At 41.2% G+C, this 19991-nt stretch overlaps 1 protein-coding gene across 1 annotated transcript; it reads left to right on the top strand.

Annotated features, from left to right (window-relative positions):
* Positions 1-4034: 4034 nt before the first annotated feature.
* On the top strand, positions 4035-19420 carry LOC306941167 (uncharacterized protein; the record flags this gene model as incomplete). The annotated part of the gene is made up of 4 exons (XM_079526478.1): positions 4035-4161; positions 12479-12577; positions 13802-15202; positions 19416-19420. The coding sequence occupies exons 2-4, from the start codon at positions 12511-12513 to the stop codon at positions 19418-19420; spliced, it is 1473 nt and encodes a 490-aa protein (XP_079382604.1). The 5' UTR covers positions 4035-4161; positions 12479-12510.
* Positions 19421-19991: the final 571 nt, after the last annotated feature.

The following is a 19991-nucleotide window of genomic DNA, read 5'->3' as shown; positions in this document are numbered from 1 at the left end:
TCAAGAAAGGCATGTACTTCACAGTTGTTAATTTACATGTTGGTGAACTGACAAATTCATTGAAAGCCGACCATGCTGGGATACTCTGCGGACCTTCCTTCATTATCCTGCTCATTTTCCAAGCTGCGTCTCTTTTTGCAGGTTGACAATGTTCTGAATCCTCCGCCTTGTCAATGCCTGGAGGCTCAGGTCGTACTGGAGGCTTTTGGTATCTGGAATTGGTGAATGATAGAACATTAATTAAACATTATAATGTAATTTAATGTAGGCCTACATACTGTATATTTGAAATATTTAGTGAGTTGTAATGTATTTCCCAGTACTTACCTCTGAATGACATCTTCATTGACATCATAGGTGTCCAAGGCATTCAGGGATTTCTCAGGAACTCTTAAGACACGGTCAACATCAGCAGAGTTGTAACCACATGTATAGACAACTGTTGCCATGGCATGAGTGGTGTTTTTCCCATCAAGTGTTTCCTCATTCTGATCGAAATTGTCTATTGCTGCATGAATAGGTACATGAGATGAAACCCCTGTCATCCCTTGTGGAACAGATCCTTCTGTATTTATTTTGATCTCGTCTGCAGCAACAGACGTGAGGAACTGTCTCACTTCTCCATAGGATACACAATGACCCAATCCATGCAACTCGTTAATGATAGTTTTGCTTCCAAACTCATGGTGTACAAGAATGGCCAGACCAAGTGTTATGGGGGTAGAGATTTTGCAGCTTTGTGCAATGATATTGTGACAAATAGCAATTACTGGCAGTTTTTGCCTTTGTTCCTCTGTCTCTTCATGGGTCTGAGCAGCTTGGAATGATTTTTCATCAACACACCAATGTATGAAATCATACAATGGATTTGGCACAAAGTCACGGCAGTGTGAGAAAGAGAGGTCATCACTGCTTGCATAGTATTTGGGGTCATGATGAACACTTTCCATTGCTTTCCTTATAATTCCCGATGCTCTGTGTAGGATTTGATTAACCGTTAGATTCTCATCCATGTTCAACACATCACATTCAGTGGGGTCCTGCATTTCATTGTCATTTTGGTCCAGGGTTGAAGCTTGCTTCATAGCATCACCTATGGGCATCATATGTGAGCATACAAGGTCTGAAAATCCTGAGCGCTTCACAAACACCAGTTTATCGCCATAATGCCTGGTCAGCCTTTCTTTCAACTTCCAAGATCTGTACCTCCCTGGCTCGTCAACTGCATGGTCTTGGAGATTCTTCCGATATGTTTCAGTGAGAGAACTTAGACATGACACGGTCATTCTTTTTGATAACACAGTGTTGTTTATTTCCTTTGTTAACTCAGCAAATGCTTTGTCATGGGCAGTTTGTGGGTCTGACAAAGACTTGCGTTTGGCTGCTTCAATATTTCTTGCTGCAATATAGCGTGCAAGACAGCTCCGATGATATTTTGCATCATTTGCAAAAAGATCTGGGTGAGCAAGCATCCGTAGATGCATTTCTTCATCATGTCTTTCAGAGGCTGCATGTAGGACTTTGTCCCTTGTACCCTTTCCTGTCCCAGTACAAATGGCAGTAAGGTGTTCGGGTCTTTCAGAGTTTCTCCCACATATAAAACAGTCTCTCTGAATAACGAAGCTACTTGTGTCCTTTCGTGATAATCTCGCCTGTGAGACTGACGGTTGTACGGCTGTTTTGCTTTCAGCTTCACTTTGCACAGGTTTAACGTGTCGTGTATACAATTTTCTGCATGCAGTGTGGAAAGATACTTTAAGCCTGCCTGCAAGTATGTCGTCCATGTGTGGGGATAGCTTTCGTAAGACATCATCGTCTTTTTGTTGAGCCGCATTTAAAATTGTTTTGATACCATCCAAAGTTGGATTCTTTACAAATGGCTTGCTTTTTTCCCCTTCAAGTTCCTGGTCACATATTATGCAATTAGTCAATAGATCTGGTTCTTCTTGTGCTCTTGCCATAATTTGACTGTAAAGAAAATGATAAGAAGAATGATGATACATGGAGAGAAGGTCACCATACCTGATCTGCAATTTACTACAGTAATACAATATAGGCCTACTTACATTTAAAGATCATCTGGAACAGGCCAACACAGTTTCTTCTCTTGCCAACATATGCATGCTTCTAAAACATGTGATATGATAATAATTACAATGAGAAAATGTGATAACCAGTTTTTCCACTTACTTACTGAAAATGGCAGATCTACGAGCTCTGATCTGCAATGAACAACATCATTGAAATGTACTCACCTTCAAGGATCAAGGGCTTTTTCTCCTTCAAGTTCCTGGTCACATATGCATTTAGTCAATATATCTGGTTCTTGTGCTTTTGCCTTAATTTGACTGTAAAGAAAAGGATAAGAAGAAGAATGATAAATGGAGAGACAGTCACCATCTACTTGATCTGCTACTTACTACAGTAATGCAATATATACTGTACTTACATTTAAAGATCACCTGGAACAGGCCAACACAGTTTCTTCTCTTGCCAACATATGGATGCTTCTAAAACATGTGATATGATGTATAATTACAATGAGAAGAAGTGATGACCAGTTTTTTTTCCACTTACTTACTGAAAATGGAAGATCTACAAGCTCTGATCTGCAATGAACAACATCATTTAAATGTACTCACCTTCAAGGATCAGATTCAGTAAGGATCATCTGCATTTCTCCTCTGACCTCTGCTGCTGCCAGTCTCAACTCAAATGCAAATGGTAACACAGCCAGGTGTTGCAAATTATGCTAATTAAAGACTAAAGTGACAGGCAGCAGCTTCCTCACTCAAGGAAATATTGTAAAATAAATATAAATTTAAACTCATATTAAAAATATTAACTGATTTTTCTCATTAGCATAGTATTCTGCTGCATGCACAGGGCCCATATACTTTTATGGACATTTACCAATGTGGTGAATCACTTAATTGAAGACTTTCATGACTTTTGCAGTAAAAGTAAAACCACTGACCATCCATTTCATGAAGAGGACAAGTCAAAATTATGAAAAACACTGTCAGGCTTTGTACTGCCCCTTATAGAAGATATCACCAGGATTATTGAGGGAACATTCCTCAGAAATGTAATTTCCGCCTATAGAAAGTCCTATATAAAAGGCTGCTGAATCAACATAGAAACAAATATTTGCATTCTGATTGCTGTGGGTTGTAGGGACACTACCTGCAGACAATCTGTGCAAGTATGATGTAAAAACAAGCAACAGGTAGAAAATGGCAAAGGATTTTCTTGGAACTCCATCTTTTAGAGTAGGCGTTTTTTGCCTATGTGGTGAGTAACTTCATGGATCAATTTCATGACCTTTGCAGTAAAAGTAAATCTCGGGACAATTCATTTCATGAAGGGGACATCCTAAAGATATGAAAAAACTATGTCCCGTTTTGTTATACCTCGGGTAGGGGTACCTCGAAAACTAAGCCTCTTTTTGAGGGTTTATTCCTGCACTAAATAGGCGAGTGCGCTCCCGGTGTGCAACTGTGAATTTCCCAAACGAACCCCGTTTGAGAAAAGTAGACGGGGCGCTCGGATAATAATGCTTTTTATTAAGGATGCAGCAATGCTAATCGCTGTACCAGCAAATTTCTAACACCCGTGGCACATGTGGCGAGGACTTTACATTTGAAATCGGAATGTTTATATACACGTTTGGACTGTAAATGTAGCGATTGCGTAAAACAGGCGGACTGAGAGAAAACGCTAATGTTATGTTACTGCTGCCGAATTAATTACATTTTCACGAAACAGACTGACTGACTGTCGTAAACGATACAGACACCTAATGACTTCTTATATGAGACGATTCAAAGATAATTAAGCTGATGTTATTCTCCATAGAGAAAAACCTCCATGAACCAGGCCAGGGGATGAGTGACTGTGTGTTCCATAGCTGCTGCCCACTGTATTACACTGTACCATGGCTCCCCCTAGTGACCGTCTATGTTATGTTACACATAGATATATATCTATGATGTTACACGCTTCCAGCAGCAGCAGCAGCGCTAGTGCGCATGTGCACAGCCATATGTGTGCTGGTGTGACTGTTTGTTGACACTTTAATATAGCCTACAAAGAAAACTAAAACAGTGTGGTTTGAAAACAGTGTGGTTGTTAAGCAGCTCAACCCCTGAAACACAGCAGGTAATTGTGTTTAATCTATTTACCTTTTATATTTGCTCATCTGTTGTGATGGAACAATGTGAGTCGTATTTCTCTTATAGGCTATCTGCTTGTTTTTGTGTTTCATACTTAGACCTAGAATGCCTGTGATCATTTAATTAACTTCGTAAATTTCCATGTATCATAGGCATAGAACGGTCGCTACTGTCCCTGGTTGAATTCAATTGTGTGCGGCCTGAATGTGATAAATGCTCCGTTTGTACTCGCCCATTAAATAATTCCAAAAACGTGGAGTGAAATATGGTCCTCTAGTTTTATATCCATGTGAAAGTTCTGGCACAAAACGTGTATTTAGTCAATTATCTCCACTTTTTCAAGAGATGCACACGGACGTCTTTCTCTCCGGGAGAGGGGGGACTGGAATGATCGATGAACTGATTTTAGACGTCATCACCAATTGACAAGGGAAACACAAAAGTTTGGGTCACACAATTGGCAGGTGGTGTGATTAATTACCCAGCACCTATCGCAAGGCACCTGCCAATTGTGTGACCCAAACTTTTGTGTTTCCCTTGTCAATTGGTGATGATGTCTAAAATCAGTTCATCGATCATTCCACCGACCGTTCTATGCCTATGATACATGGAAATTTACGAAGTTAATTAAATTATCACAGGCATTCTAGGTCTATTTCATACTATGAACCTAGCCCAAACATAGGGCCTGTACAGACGAGGACGATTTCGGTGTTTCTGGGGCAAGTAATTAGCCGATCTGCCCTTTTTGTCACACGGAGACCGCGTTTTGGGGGACTTTAACGGCTAATTTTGAAACTACCTTCCAGAGTGGGAAAGTTTGGAGACGCGACTTTCTCGTCTCCGTGTGTACAGCGAATGCCGCCTAATTTGCTGAAACGGTGATGTCATAGTCCCCTCGCCCCCTCCAAACTAACCAGTGTTAATGGTTTATTTCACCATAACCACTTACATATAAGTATCACAGCTATTTTATATTTGCACATGTCTATAAATCTCTTCTCCAAAAATAGCCGATCTGCAGCCCGCACGCACGCAAACAGTTGCTGAGATTGAGCAGGCATGCACGAGAGAGGAGTTGTGTGTGAGGAGCTGATCACAGATAGAGGGAAAGTGTTATATTTGGTTTATTATTTATGCTATATATTATTGACCGCGTCTGTGTCAGACGCAGTCACAGTCACAGAGAGAGAGAGAGCAGGTGGAGTCAATCTAAACGAGCAATTATCTGACATTCAGAGGTGTTGCGCACCAGCGAATATATATATTTCAATCTCCAAAGTCAAACTCATAAATTCACAATGTACCATGCCGCTCGATCCTCGTTGTGAGCTGTGTATGATGATCTGAGCGAGAGAAGGGGTGCGCACGCTCTCTCTCACACTCACACTCACACTCACTCTCTCTCTCTCTCTCTCTCTCTCACACACTTACTTTGTGCTTGCTGCTGTTTTCAGAAGAATTAATCCAAGGTTTGTCATATATTATGGTTTAGTAGGCATACACTTTAGCTGGTCAGTCAGTGTGTGCAGACTCAGAGAGAGAAGCAGCACTGCTCTGCTCATTAAATTGATATGACCTAGATATGTCATATGCGCATCTGATCAAGATAATTAGTTATTTGGCAACACCTGTGTGAAATACCAACGCTTTCATATAGCCTACTTTTAGAATAAGCTTTTTCTTTTTTTTGGTGGCCATCTACAGGCCAGCCATGTGTACTGCATCTTTATCTTGAAAACGGAGCAGTTTACCGGTCTCGTGTGTAAGGCAAACTTATAATTAACATAACCGCAATGTAGACGCAGTAAAGTTTTATATCGTTCACAAACTTAGGCGGGGAAGAGCCTGCGACGTCCTCGTGTAGTGGCCCTCTTAGACTCTCGTAGAGGTTTTTTTTCGATTCTGACGAATCTCTCAACGAGAGTCTAAAAGACTTGGTCCCCTTTAAGAGGGCTCGTGTTTACGTTTGTGCCTCAAAATCACTCTTACCTTGTACAAATGCAAAATCTAAAATATAATCCAGATTGCCCCACATGTCCGGCGGGTGTTCGGAAAACAATTACTTCCGTACTGACCGTAGTTTTCAATAAAAAAAATATTTTAATCCACTCCGTCCATACTAAAGTCCATACTCTGTCTCGGAATCTGGCGGCCATCTTGGTTTTCTCTCCATTGTAAATGCGCAACAGAACCCTGGCCACTAGGGGCGCGGCCAATGTTCTGTTGCGCATTTACAATGGAGGAGTATGGACTGAGTGGATTACTTTTTTTTTTTAATTGAAAACTACCGTCGGTACGGAAGTAATTGTTTTCCGAACACCCGCCGGACATGTGGGGCAATCTGGATTATATTTTAGATTTTGCATTTTTACAAGGTAAGAGTGATTTTTAGGCACAAACGTAAACACGAGCCCTCTTAAAGGGGACCAAGTCTTTTAGACTCTCGTTGAGAGATTCGTCAGAATCGAAAAAAACCTCTACGAGAGTCTAAATGTTTGGGCTACTATGAACCATGAGTAGGCCTACCATTGAAAAGCGTCTACAATGACCATCCCAGGTAATGCATGACATTGAAAATAGTTTCCCTGTCTTGTTCATCAGCTGCAAATGGTCAGTTTAGCCCCAACCCGCTGCTGTTGTTAGAATTCATTTGACAAAGGTTTTCTCCTTATTTATCAATTTATATAGTGTGTGTATATACTTCAAGTTCATTGTTACCTCACAGCTTTACAACAGCGATAAAACTATGGGTGAAATAGTTTTGTAGGCCTACATGATTATATCTTGCACAAGAAAACAGACAGCATTGACATGAACTATATCATACTGAATAGTTGTCTGTTATCTTAAACCAGAAATATTGTAGCCTACTCGACAAACAGAAAGATAATGGGCTAACACAACATGGTTCCAGCAGTATTGTATTATCCTTCCATTTATTTCCAGGTCACCTTTACATATCTCTGCTGTCGGGAAGAAACCACCTAACTCCAAAAGAATTCAGGAAATTAAAAAAATATTTTTTTCAGGAAATTAAGAAAACCTTATATTTTGAAAACAAAGCAATACGGCCTCATCAAATCTCTCTCTAGGTCGTCCGCAGACGAGACCTCCATCGTCACTTCCAATCATCGTGGTTCTCCATACATCTGGCCAGTTATTCCAGTCATCCTGGTTCTCCATACATCTGGCCAGTTCTTCCAGTCATCCTGGTTCTGCATACATCTGGCCAGTTCTTCCAGTCATCCTGGTTCTCCATACATCTGGTCAGCTCGTTGGTGCTTTGCGCTCCTGCGTCGTTCTTGAGTACATCCACATATGTTAATGTGGGACGTCCTCGTGACCGGTGCCTGTGTGTTGGTTCCCACAGCACTAGTTTGCTGGCAGGCAGTCTCATTCACGGCGTGCATCCGAACTCGTAAAACTGGATTACTTGTGCCTCATTGATTTTCTACAAGCTACTGGTCTGCCGTTCTTTCTTTCCGGACCAATTACTATTTTTCGCCACATCCGCGGTGGCTATGAGTGCTTCAGCAGAATCGACAGCTTTAACACATGGTTTAAGCGCCTGTGTCACATTCACGATTTTAATAGATCATCACATTCGACATCACGTTGCGCCTCTGACAGACACCCCGTCCCAGTCGTCCGTCAGTTATTGACATCCCCCTGGTCCTGGCCCCCAGAATTTTTGTTCCACTCAGTTTCGATTTCCTAGCCCTTCTTCCACTGGGCACGGACCTTTTTCTTCTTCTTCACCTACCCTGAAATCCACCATCCAGCACACTAGCCCCCCCTATGTGAAACCTCCATGCATTAAACATAATTATACCACAGGTCGTTTCGATGAAGCAATCTGATTGGTTGAAACAGCCTTCTAGCCGTGGGTTGAACCAGCACCATTCACCACCTAATCAAAACAAAGAATTCAGCTGCTCTGTTCTCCCAGAGCGCTATCAAACTCGGTGGCTAGGCTAGCTAGTTTCTTGGGACATTTGTGGTCGTAGTGACTACATCTGTCATTAAAAAAATATATTCTTTCAGCGATTTTCTTAGTTTTAAGGGTAACTGTTGTATAATTGCAATATTACACTCGAGGGTGTGGGTTAACGTGATTATTGCCACTTCAGTGATGCTTGCAGAACTCGACTTCGTCTCGTTCCTCACCGCATCCCTGTCGTGGCAATAATCACGTTAACCCACACCCTCTCGTGTAATATTGCTTAATTCATCTTCCACTAGTACCTACCAAATTCCTGCTATAATCTCTGTTAGACATTATTCTGGACACCCAAATCGCTCCGCTATAGCCTCTAATTTGATCTTCATTCCGACCCAGCCTGTCGTGACTGTCCCTATTCCTACCGCATCTAAGGTATTGTACTTTGCACCTTTGAATATAAGATCGCTATCTGACAAGAAGATTTTTTATGTTAATGATTTGATCTCTAATCATGGCCTAAGCTTTTTGTTTTTAACTGAATGTTGGCTGTCATCCACTGCTCCAGCCACACTGCTAGAGGTTTCCCCACCAAATTACAATTTCTTATATTCCATTAGACAGGAGAAAAAAGGAGGCGGAATTGCTACAGTTTTCTCTAATGATTTCACTTGCACTAAATGCACTTTTGGGGATTTCCCTACTTTTGAATATCTGGCAACACTCAAATGCGCAGCAGTCGGTACTTATTGTTACCATCTATCGTCCACCTAACTATGAGGCAAATTTTTTATCTGAATTTTCTGACTTTATGTCCATTCTCCTCACCAGCTATGACAGACTTATCTTAATTGGTGATCTGAACTTTCATATTAATACAGTAACTGTACTACTACTAACTCTAGAGCAATGGAATTCATGGACCTCACGGCAAGCTTTGACCTTGTCCAACATCTTGAGAAATCTTGATGAGACAGCAATAGCAAATTTCTCCCGATTTAATGAGCACTCCTACTCCATCTAATATGACCTCAGTTGATAACCTTGTAGATGATTTCAATGACAAATTGAGATACTCCCTAGATACAGTGGCTCCTTTACAAATTAAGAAAAGGTATAAAAGCCATAGAACACCATGGAATAATGCTGCCCTCTGTCAGCTAAAAAGAAACTGCCGCAAAGCTGAGCGACAATGGAGGAAAAATAAACTAGATGTCCATCTGGAAAATTTTAATGAACATTTACATAACTATAACACTGCTCTCAGAAAGGCGAGACAAACCCATTTTTCAAACATAATTAATGATAACCAAAGAAATCATAAAGTCCTATTTTCCACCATCAATAGTCTTCTAAACTCTAGACCTGCTACAGTTTCGAATGATCAAGCACTTGCCCTGAAATGTAACGATTTTGCTCTCTTTTTTAGGGATAAGATTGTTAATATCAGGGCTGAAATTGTTAATCCTATTCCTAATTTTACCTCTAACTCCCCCTTAGTTACTCACTGGGATTTCCCTGGTCAGGCGCCATCTTCCATGATGGCCTCGTTCGAGCCAGTCAGTATTGACTATGTCAGCACCTTGATAGGAAAAATGAAGCCATCCACTTGTGCCCTTGATCCCATCCCAACAAAACTTTTCAAAACTAGCTCCCACTGTCTTTCCCAGGATACAACTAATATAATAAACTCTTCCATCCAGTCAGGTATATTCCCCAATCCTTTAAAATGGCCCTGGTAAAACCCCTGCTTAAGAAGCCCAATCTGGATAGCACTGATCTACACAATTACAGACCCATATCCAACCTCCCTTTCCTCAGTAAACTCATTGAAAAGACAGTTTTTAATCAACTTCTCATTCATCTCAACAAAAATAACATTTTAGATACATTTCAATCAGGTTTCCGATCCCAGCACAGTACAGAGACAGCACTACTAAAAGTAGTCAGTGACCTCAGAATGGCAAGTGATAAGAATAAAGTGTCTATCCTTATCCTCTTAGATTTGAGTGCTGCATTTGACACTATTGATCACTGCATTTTAATTGACAGACTTGAAAAATGGGTAGGTCTGTCTGGTAGTGTCCTACAATGGTTCCGTTCATACCTAGCTGAACGACGGTTCTCTATCTCTCTAGGTGACTCCGTATCAGAACCAGTCGAGATAGAGTATGGGATTCCTCAAGGAAGTATCTTAGGACCCATCCTCTTCTCCTTATATGTGCTGCCACTTGGTCACATCATTAGACGCCATAATGTTAATTATCACTGCTATGCAGATGACACCCAACTACACATATCTGTTTCACCAGACGACCCCAATGCCCTGAGTGATCTCACTTCCTGTCTCAATGACATCCATCTTTGGATGTGTAGTATTTTTTTTAAACTTAATGAAGGAAAAACTGAGATCCTTCTCACTGGTCCCCAGTCTGAGAGAGAAAAGGTAAAGCTAATGCTTGGATCCCTGGCTAGACATGTCAAAACAGAGGTCACAGACCTGGGTGTGACTTTAGACTCAGACCTACATTTTAACTCTCACTTTAGTAAGGTCACAAGAACATCTTTTTTTCATTTAAGAAACATGGCTAAAATAAGACCTTTTTTTTAAATCAGAGAGATGCAGAAGTACTTGTACATGCTTTTATCACAAGCCGACTAGACTATTGCAACTCCCTTTTTACAAGGGAAAAAAACATTACAAGGGAAAAAAAATTACCCAAAAATCTATAAAAAAAAGAATCCAGAATGCGGCAGCTAGAATATTAACAAATACCAGAAGAAGAGATCACATTAGTCTAGTCCTGTCAACACTACATTGGTTACCAGTATAGTTTAGAATAGATTTTTTTGTTTGTTTATAAAGCACTTAATAACCTTCGTATATTAAGGATTCCATACATTTTTATGTTCCCACTAGAACACTCAGGTCTTCATCCACTCTTCTATTAAAATTACCAATTACCGGTGAGGCCGCTTTCTGGGTCTATGGCCCCAAGTTGTGGAACACACTACCACTGCACCTTAAAAGGGCGACCTCCCTTGATGTTTTTAAGAGCGAGTTGAAAACCTATTTTTTCAACTTGGCATTTGTTTAACTTTATCTTGTCTTCATATTCAATGGTCTGATACAATTTTCCATACCATTTTCTACTTTTGTATTGCCATTTTTATTTGCTAATTTGTATATATTGTGTCTTGTATTGACCTGCTTTTTTGTTTTTCGGCATTCCGCTGCTTGTTATTTTTTATGTGAAGCACTTTGGGTTGCATTTTATGTATGAAAGGTGCTATATAAGTTTATTATTATTATTCTCCTGGCTGCTATTTTCTGGTTCACCCTTGGCATTCCATCATACAGATTTGTGTTGGCAACATGTGTGCTCTTACTGATGTTGAGTGCTGCACGCAGCATTCTGGTGTAGCACCCATCTAGAGACTTCTGCAGGGTTGGCTTCAGGATCCAGCATTCACTGCCGTATAGGAGAACAGACTACCGTTGCATAGAATAAGCTGAGTTTGGTTTGACGGCGGAGGTTGGAGTTCCATACACTGGCCATGCCATTCAGGGCCCTCCATGGTGTTGTGAACTTGTGAGCTTTTGTCCCCAAACGTCTCAAGATTTGCCATTGACAATGAAAGGGGAATTCAGGTCAAATGTCCGCTAAGTATGACGTAAATTAAACATCAAAACATGAAACGCCATTGACTTTGAAGGGGAAATTTACGTCATATGTAAACGAGCAAATCAGCTAACCAATCACAGGCAACAGGCATTCTGATTGGCCAGTATGAGATGATGATAAGAGCGCCCCTCACTTCACACTGGTGTGATTTTTATATTCTGAATTACTATACATAAATTAATTACTGCATGAGAGGGGGATAGGTGGTGGAGTTAGCTGTTTTAGCAGACAGTTTGAGAAGGGGAGAGGTGGTGGAGATAGCTGCTTTGAAAAGGAAGGGATGTCCGCACACTGTTTCTCTGCTCCCAAAAATGTATTGGTACAACGTTTCGACCCTTGTGGGTCTTCGTCAGGTATGATAGCTGCTTTAGCAGACAGTTTGAGGGTCCAATGGAGTTAGAGGTTTTGTCCAAAGCGTCTTTTACTACTTTCCATTGGTTCAATATTTTCGAAACAACACACAGACGTAAAGGGTGTTCAATAGCAAAACAAACATGAGGTTATGAGATTTCCTCCCGACAGCAACTGTTTAAACTGGTTACACCGATTTGTTGATCTTTGAATTTTTTTCAATTTCCAACTTTAGTTATCGAGCGCGAGTATAATGTATTAAGACTATATGTCTTATTATCCAGGGATCCTTTTAAAGCCCTCATTCCATTCCTTCATTTCAGAGCAGTGTGTGGAGTCCAGACTGCAGGTGAAGATGAACTCTCCAGACTCAGCCAGGGCTATCTCTATTAAACAGGAACCCGAAGACCACCCACACCTCGGTACGTTTCATGCACTCTCCCTTCATCTCCCTTCATCCGTGGAAGAATTGTGTTACATTTTAAGAATCTAGTATTAAAGGTTTTGTGGTGGGCATAGATTATTATTTTTTATCTCACTGCAATCCTGGAGTTAATCTAGAATAAAATGGCTCATTTGAACTCTGCCAAAGCATTTCATACAGACTTGCATGATGTAATTAGTGATTTGGTAGCACAGCTGTGTAAAATTCCAATATTAGCTATAAACATTTTAAAAGGCTGTCATATAGGCAGCCTACTCTTAATATTCTTTCAAATGAGGTTTGGCCTTATAGATCAAAAATATATGTGCTCAGTTTTTTTAATGAATAAATTTTCAACTATTTGAATAAAGGTTGTACACGAGTGAAATTAACCGCTGGGAAAATCCCTAATTGAGAGTGTACCTGCTATGTACCTATATTGCACATGATGCAATATATACAGTACAGTAGGCTGCATGGCATCTCTCTCCATATCGTTTGATGAAGGCATATAAAAAACATGACTTATACACCCAATGAAAATATAAACGTCACGGAGTATAGACCATTTGGCATTATAACAATCGCTTGAGGATTGCCCGAGTATGGCATGAGTTCAATCTCAACTTTTTACGGGGACTTTGTGGTGGCGGTGTTCTATAATTGTGCGCGTCCTCCACACCCCCAAAATAAATCTATAGTATAATTCGTGCCATACTCAGTCTATGCACAACAATTGTTTTAATTCAAAGTGATTGTCATTTTGTGTATCTACAAGCTCCAGTGTTGCGTCCACAGCGTGTTGTGTGCTTGCAGATCTTACATTTTCGCGCTGTTGTGAGGTGGTGAGGCCACGGTGAGTGCCGCTCAGATAATAGGAGGTCTGCAAACTCAACACGCTGTATATATAATATAAATGAGGCTGACTAAGTTTGCAAATATAGGCCCATGGGGGGTTATACGGACGAGGGCGAGTTGCAGACCCAGACCCAACTTTGAGAATAGATTAACGGCGATAGTTTGCTGATTGTGACATCACAGGCAGCAGGAAAACCAGAGCACCTGCCAGAAAACCCCAGACCACAGAAAATCTACTGAAGTTCAGATTTCTTTGGGGGTGCAATTGAGCTCCGAAAACCTAAACTTTTGTTTTGTTTACAAAAACACATTTTATTGTTATGTCACAATCCCTTTAACTATGACCTATTTGTTCTGCTCCTAGACATCCTGCACATGGTTGTGTGTCAAGAGGAGGATTCTATTAAACAGGAGAGGAGCCCCAGTCTGCTCCAGGAGGAACCAGAGCCTCCACATATTAAAGATGAACAGGAGGAGCTTAAAGAAGAACAGGATGATCTACTTCAAAGACCAGTGCAGCCTGATGGGTCAATGTTACAATTCCTAGCAGTGAAAGGTGAAGAAGGAAATGTTGATAAAGAAGAAGACATCTCTTCCCACTGCTCTGAAGTTGAAGTTGAACTTGAATCTGACACTGAAGTCACTGAAGACAGTGATGATTGGGAGGAGACCAGTGAGGACGGTGATGACGGACGGCGTGACAAGAGTTTCAGTGAGTCAGGTCCCTTGAGGACACGCCAGCGTATCGACACTAGACGTAAACCTTTCCACTGTAAACATTGTAAGAAGAGATTCACTAGGTCAACCTCTCTGAAAACACACCAGTATATCCACACAGGAGATAAACCTTTCCACTGTAAACATTGTAAGAAGAGTTTCACTATATCAGCTTCTCTGAAAAGACACCAGCTCATCCACACTGGTTGTGACAAGAGTTTCAGGGCGTCACGTTCCCTCAAGAATTACCAGCTCATCCACACTGGAGAAAAACCTTTCCATTGTGAACATTGTGACAAGAGTTACAAGCAGTCAAGTCACCTGAAGATACACCAGTATATCCACACTGGAGAAAAACCTTTCCACTGTAAACATTGTGACAAGAGGTTTACTGCATCAACTTCCCTGAAAAGACACCAGCGTGTCCACACTGGAGAAAAACCTTTCCACTGTAAACATTGTGACAAGAGTTTCCAGCATTCAAGTAACCTATTGAGGCACCAGCTCATCCACACTGGAGAAAAACCTTTCCACTGTAAACATTGTAACAAGAGGTTTACTGCATCAACTTCCCTGAAAAGACACCAGCGTGTCCACACTGGAGAAAAACCTTTCCACTGTAAACATTGTGACAAGAGTTTCAAGCATTCAAGTCACCTAAAGAATCACCAGCTCGTCCACACTGGAGAAAAACCTTTCCACTGTAAACATTGTAAGAAGAGATTCACTAGGTCAACTTATCTGAAAGCACACCAGTATATCCACACAGGGGATAAACCTTTCCACTGTAAACATTGTAACATGAGTTTCACTGGGTCAGCTTCTCTGAAAAGACACCAGCTCATCCACACTAGAGAAAAACCTTTCCACTGTAAACATTGTAACAAGAGTTTCAGGGATTCAGATTACCTAAAGAATCACCAGCTCATCCACACTGGAGGAAAACCTTTCCATTGTGAACATTGTGACAAGAGTTACAAGCAGTCAAGTCAACTGAAGATACACCAGTATATCCACACTGGAGAAAAACCTTTCCACTGTAAACATTGTAACAAGAGGTTTACCGCATCAACTTACCTGAAAAGACACCAGCATGTCCACACTGGAGAAAAACCTTTTCACTGTAAACATTGTGACAAGAGTTTCAAGCATTCAAGTCACCTAGTGAGGCACCAGCTTGTCCACACAGGAGAAAAACCTTTCCACTGTAAACATTGTAACAAGAGTTTCAGTGATTCACGTAACCTAAAGAAACACCAGCGTGTCCACACTGGAGAAAAACCTTTCCACTGTGAACATTGTGACAAGACTTACAAGCAGTCAAGTCACCTGAAGATACACCAGCGTATCCACACTGGAGAAGACAATCTAGAGTTTCAATAACTGGTCACTTGAAAAGACAGGACAGAAGGGATATTTGATGCTAGCATCAAATCAATCATCAAATCAAACACTTGTATGTTGTTAGGGAGGTGAATAGAAAAACAGAACTAGTATATTCAGGGGTGAACATTACTATTTTGCACTAGTTCTCAAAGGAGCACCTGGAGATGTAGCCTGGTGCTCACTGCGGTGGGGGGGACGGGTGCGGACATCTCTACTCGACACTGTGTTCACACGGGCAGATGCAAAGGAAACAAAGAGGCAAAGCTACACAGTGTATTTGTAGCTGTTGCAGCAGGAGGACGTTTGTTAGCAGCTGTCCACAACCACCACAAACCACAACCACTACAAACGTCCAATACAGGTACAAGCTGCAGGTTCCAAGCCGCGGAAAACGTATGATGTCTCATAAGTTATTAAAACGTATTGTAGGAGCCATTAGGATGGTGACTTATTATTTGTTAGGTTGGCATACTATTTTAGAACACTTGGTGGCGGGCTTTAGATTTGACAGCACTGGGTGTGTATTTAGGGGGCACTCAGGTGCAGTGATTCAGGTTAGACACAGGGAATGGTGGGAGCACACCGTTCTTATCAGCCAGCAGCCAGAAGCAGACAAAAGAACAGGATAATCGCTATATATTATCACTGGTATGTTCATCTCATCTGTACAACTGTCAATAAATACAGTCAAACTGAGCTCTACGACTGGACATCCATCTGTCATGTTTCTGTGTGCACTGCTGCGTACGATCACTTCCACCACCTGTGAAGTAATGTGCAACAAAGTTTGGAAGGTGAAGGATTGCCATTACATTAAGTAAGAACGTAGCTCTATGAGTGAAACGAAGGACTTCAAAGATCTGCAAGAGGAAAGAGGACAGATTGTTTGTTCATGGCCGATGCTGCTGCTGATCAGCTGGTGATTGGAAACACCTGCGCAGCTCTATAGGGTGAGTTGCTTGGAAGCAGTATTGGAGAACTGAACAATCATGTCTGGGGGCAATGGTGATGCCCAGCCACTAGTTGGCGACATTGTACAGAATCCTGAAAAGGAAGATTTGAACATGGATAACTGGTTGTATGATGAAGCCCCAGTAATCAATTTGAACATGGATAACTGGTTGTATGATGAAGCCCCAGTAATCAGTCAGAAGGCAATTGACTATCTCATACAAAAGTATTTTGAAAACATTCAGGAGAATCAGGACGCACCACTTGCTTCCTCAAATGGAGCTCCAAGCCAGATAGAAGATCTGGGGGAGCACAGTGGAAGCATTTTGGCCACAAATGTGATGGAAGGAAAGACACCTCCAGAAAAGGTGGCTGCTAAATCAAGAGAGACATTGAAAGAGCTCATGAGGAAGAACAAACTGAAACATGGTCACAGACAGCCAACTGAAATCAGGAAAATTAGAAGGAGAGACAAGAGGTCCTCAACCCAGACCCACACTGAATTACCTCCATCCAAGAAACCCAGAGAGAACTTGAAGATGCCAGCTAAGGTTTGCAAACCACCTCAGACAGCGAGGTACTATGGAAACCAAGACGGCTACCATGCAGCCGTGCCTCTGGACTTCAATACACTCACTCCAACATACAGATCCCAATATGAGCCATGCACTGGAACCCCTGGCCATAGGAAAAGAAAAAGACTGAAAGACTGAAGAGCATTAAATGCACCACAAGGCTCCAAGAGACTGAAACCTCATTTTAAAGAACTTTGAATGCCAACAGTTATTTTTTGTTATATTTTGAAAGTGTAAAAGAAAAAATGGTGAAAAATGTAAATTTGATATTGGCTCCTATATGTTTAATTTTGGTAATTGTGTCGTTACACTTGAGACAATTAGGGGCCGGTGTAGGAGCCATTGGTGACTTATTATTTGTTAGGTTGGCATACTATTTTTGAACACTTGGTGGCGGGCTTTAGATTTGACAGCACTGGGTGTGTATTTAGGGGGCACTCAGGTGCAGTGATTCAGGTTAGACACAGGGAATGGTGGGAGCACACCGTTCTTATCAGCCAGCAGCCAGAAGCAGGCAAAAGAACAGGATAATCGCTATATATTATCACTGGTATGTTCATCTCATCTGTACAACTGTCAATAAATACAGTCAAACTGAGCTCTACGACTGGACATCCATCTGTCATGTTTCTGTGTGCACTGCTGCGTACGATCACTTCCACCACCTGTGAAGTAATGTGCAACAAAGTTTGGAAGGTGAAGGATTGCCATTACACGTATGATGTCTCAAGTTATCAAAAGCGCCCTCCAGTCTCAATAAAATTAAACTCGGGAAAGTCTGGTTTAGCGGGGAAGACTACCCGGCAGTCTACGTGTTAATAAAATCACCAGTGTGGGGCGCTCTTATCATCGTACATCATCATGATGTAAAATAGACACTATGCCTATTTGCTGAGACGCTATGATGTAAAATTCTCCCTTTTTTAATGCTTCAGGTAATGCTATCATTTAATGCACTCTTTTGATTGATTGATTGAAATATTTATATATTTGTTCAGTTTGCAGAATTACAGTACATTTCAAGCACAACTCAATACAAAGACTGTTAACTGTGAGTGGACGACCCAATAAAGCATTACACTAACAAGGGAAAAGAAACATATACAGTGAGGGGGAAAACAAAGGGGGGGGGGGGGTGGGATTCCGATTTTACGGGGGCCAGTTTCGAATTGCAGCCATCCGTAGGTGCCCTTTGAGAGCGGTTTTGAAGGAGTCAAGGGATTCACATGTCTTAATGACTGTTGGTAGGGCGTTCCACATTTTGGTGGCATAGGAGCGAAAATAATTTAGACCCTTGTTTGTGCCGAATCTGAGTTGTACATGGTTTGTTGCACTCATACATTACTCATACATTTTAAATGTACAGATTCTGAAAACTGTTCAATCAATCAATCAATCAATATTGTGTTCCATTACTATTGCTCTTTTTTCTCTAAGCACCTTAACGTCCATATGTATATGCACAGTATAAGTATAACATGCACAGTATACATACATTGCTGCTATGCTCAGGCACCTTAGTTAGTTTTTTAGTTTTTTTTTAATTATTATCTCAGGTTTTTGTAAATATGTAGATTCTGTTGCTCTCTTGTTTTGATCTCCTTCCCACCTGCCCCCCACCCCTCTTCTCCCCCCCCTCTTCTTTCTATGGAAATTAACGTTGCGATGGGAACGATGTACAAAAACGAATTTCACCCACTTCTTTACCTTGTAAACCTGTGATGTGACAATAAAACTGATTCTGATTCTGATTCTGATTCTGACACCCAATGGGGCACCATAGTTCCACATTGGAAACAATCCCCCTTTTGTGTTATCCTTTTAGCATTATTGTATAACTGTACCACTGTACTTTATTACAAACTGTTAATAAACTATTCAATCAATAAAAACCATTTCAATTATTTTAATTATTATGCATTGGTTCACTGAGTGGTTGAAATCCATGTAATGATGTATGACCAATTACCCTTAATTAATGGAATGGCTAGGATTACTATGTAGTCGTATTACATTATTAGAGTGTGATGTCGTAGCAAATGTGCAAAGCCCTATCACACTCTCTCTCTCACACACACACACACACACACACACACACACACACACACACACACACGCATAATTATTATTGTTATTATTAGTACGCTATAAGCCTAGTGATGATTATTAAGTGCAGGCACAATTCAGAATCAACTTTAGCATCACATCACATAATTACAGATTGGGTAGGGGGAGATTATTTTTGTACAAGCTCTCAAAATCTGGATTCTGGAGTTACAGGAAGAGTTTGTGTCTGTATTTTGTATAACGTGTGTTGTTGTGAGGATTGTGTGGGTGTGATTTTTGCAGTTTGACCGGATAGCTAGATTAGCTACACTATAGGCAGTTTACTCTGTCAGTGCGTGTATGCGTGGCGCGGAGGAGGAGGCGTGCGGGTGTGTGTGTGTGTGTGTGTGCGCGTGCGTGGCGTGTGTCATGACGACCAGTGGTGGGGTAGTTATTAAGGCACGCAAGTAACGCAAAATAATCAAACCACTTGAAAAATGGCAACACAACTACAACACAGATTTGTTCTGCGCGGGACGTGAGGGGAACATTGGTTACCTAATGACTGGAAAATTGTGCAGAGGAAAAACGGTAAAATGAACTGCTGTGGGTGCCGGTCGGGGCACCACGGCCACTGTGGCCGTCTGGGCATATATTTTTTTGAGGGGCACACGGCCAAAGAGAGGGGCAACGACGGCCATGGCCACCGTGAAATTCCTGCCCTGTTCTACACACAATCTATGGACCATTAACTGAAATCCCAATTGAAGAGAAGTTTGTACGTGAAAACATGAACAGCGGACACACTGTAGTGAATGCATAATTACATGCCCAAAACAAGGACACACATAATTGTCATCAAAAATACTGAATGATTTT

The sequence above is a fragment of the Electrona antarctica genome (genome assembly GCF_951216825.1).
Source record: "Electrona antarctica genome assembly, chromosome: 17".
NCBI classification, from domain to species: domain Eukaryota; kingdom Metazoa; phylum Chordata; class Actinopteri; order Myctophiformes; family Myctophidae; genus Electrona; species Electrona antarctica.
This window is presented reverse-complemented; position numbering and strand designations above follow the sequence as displayed.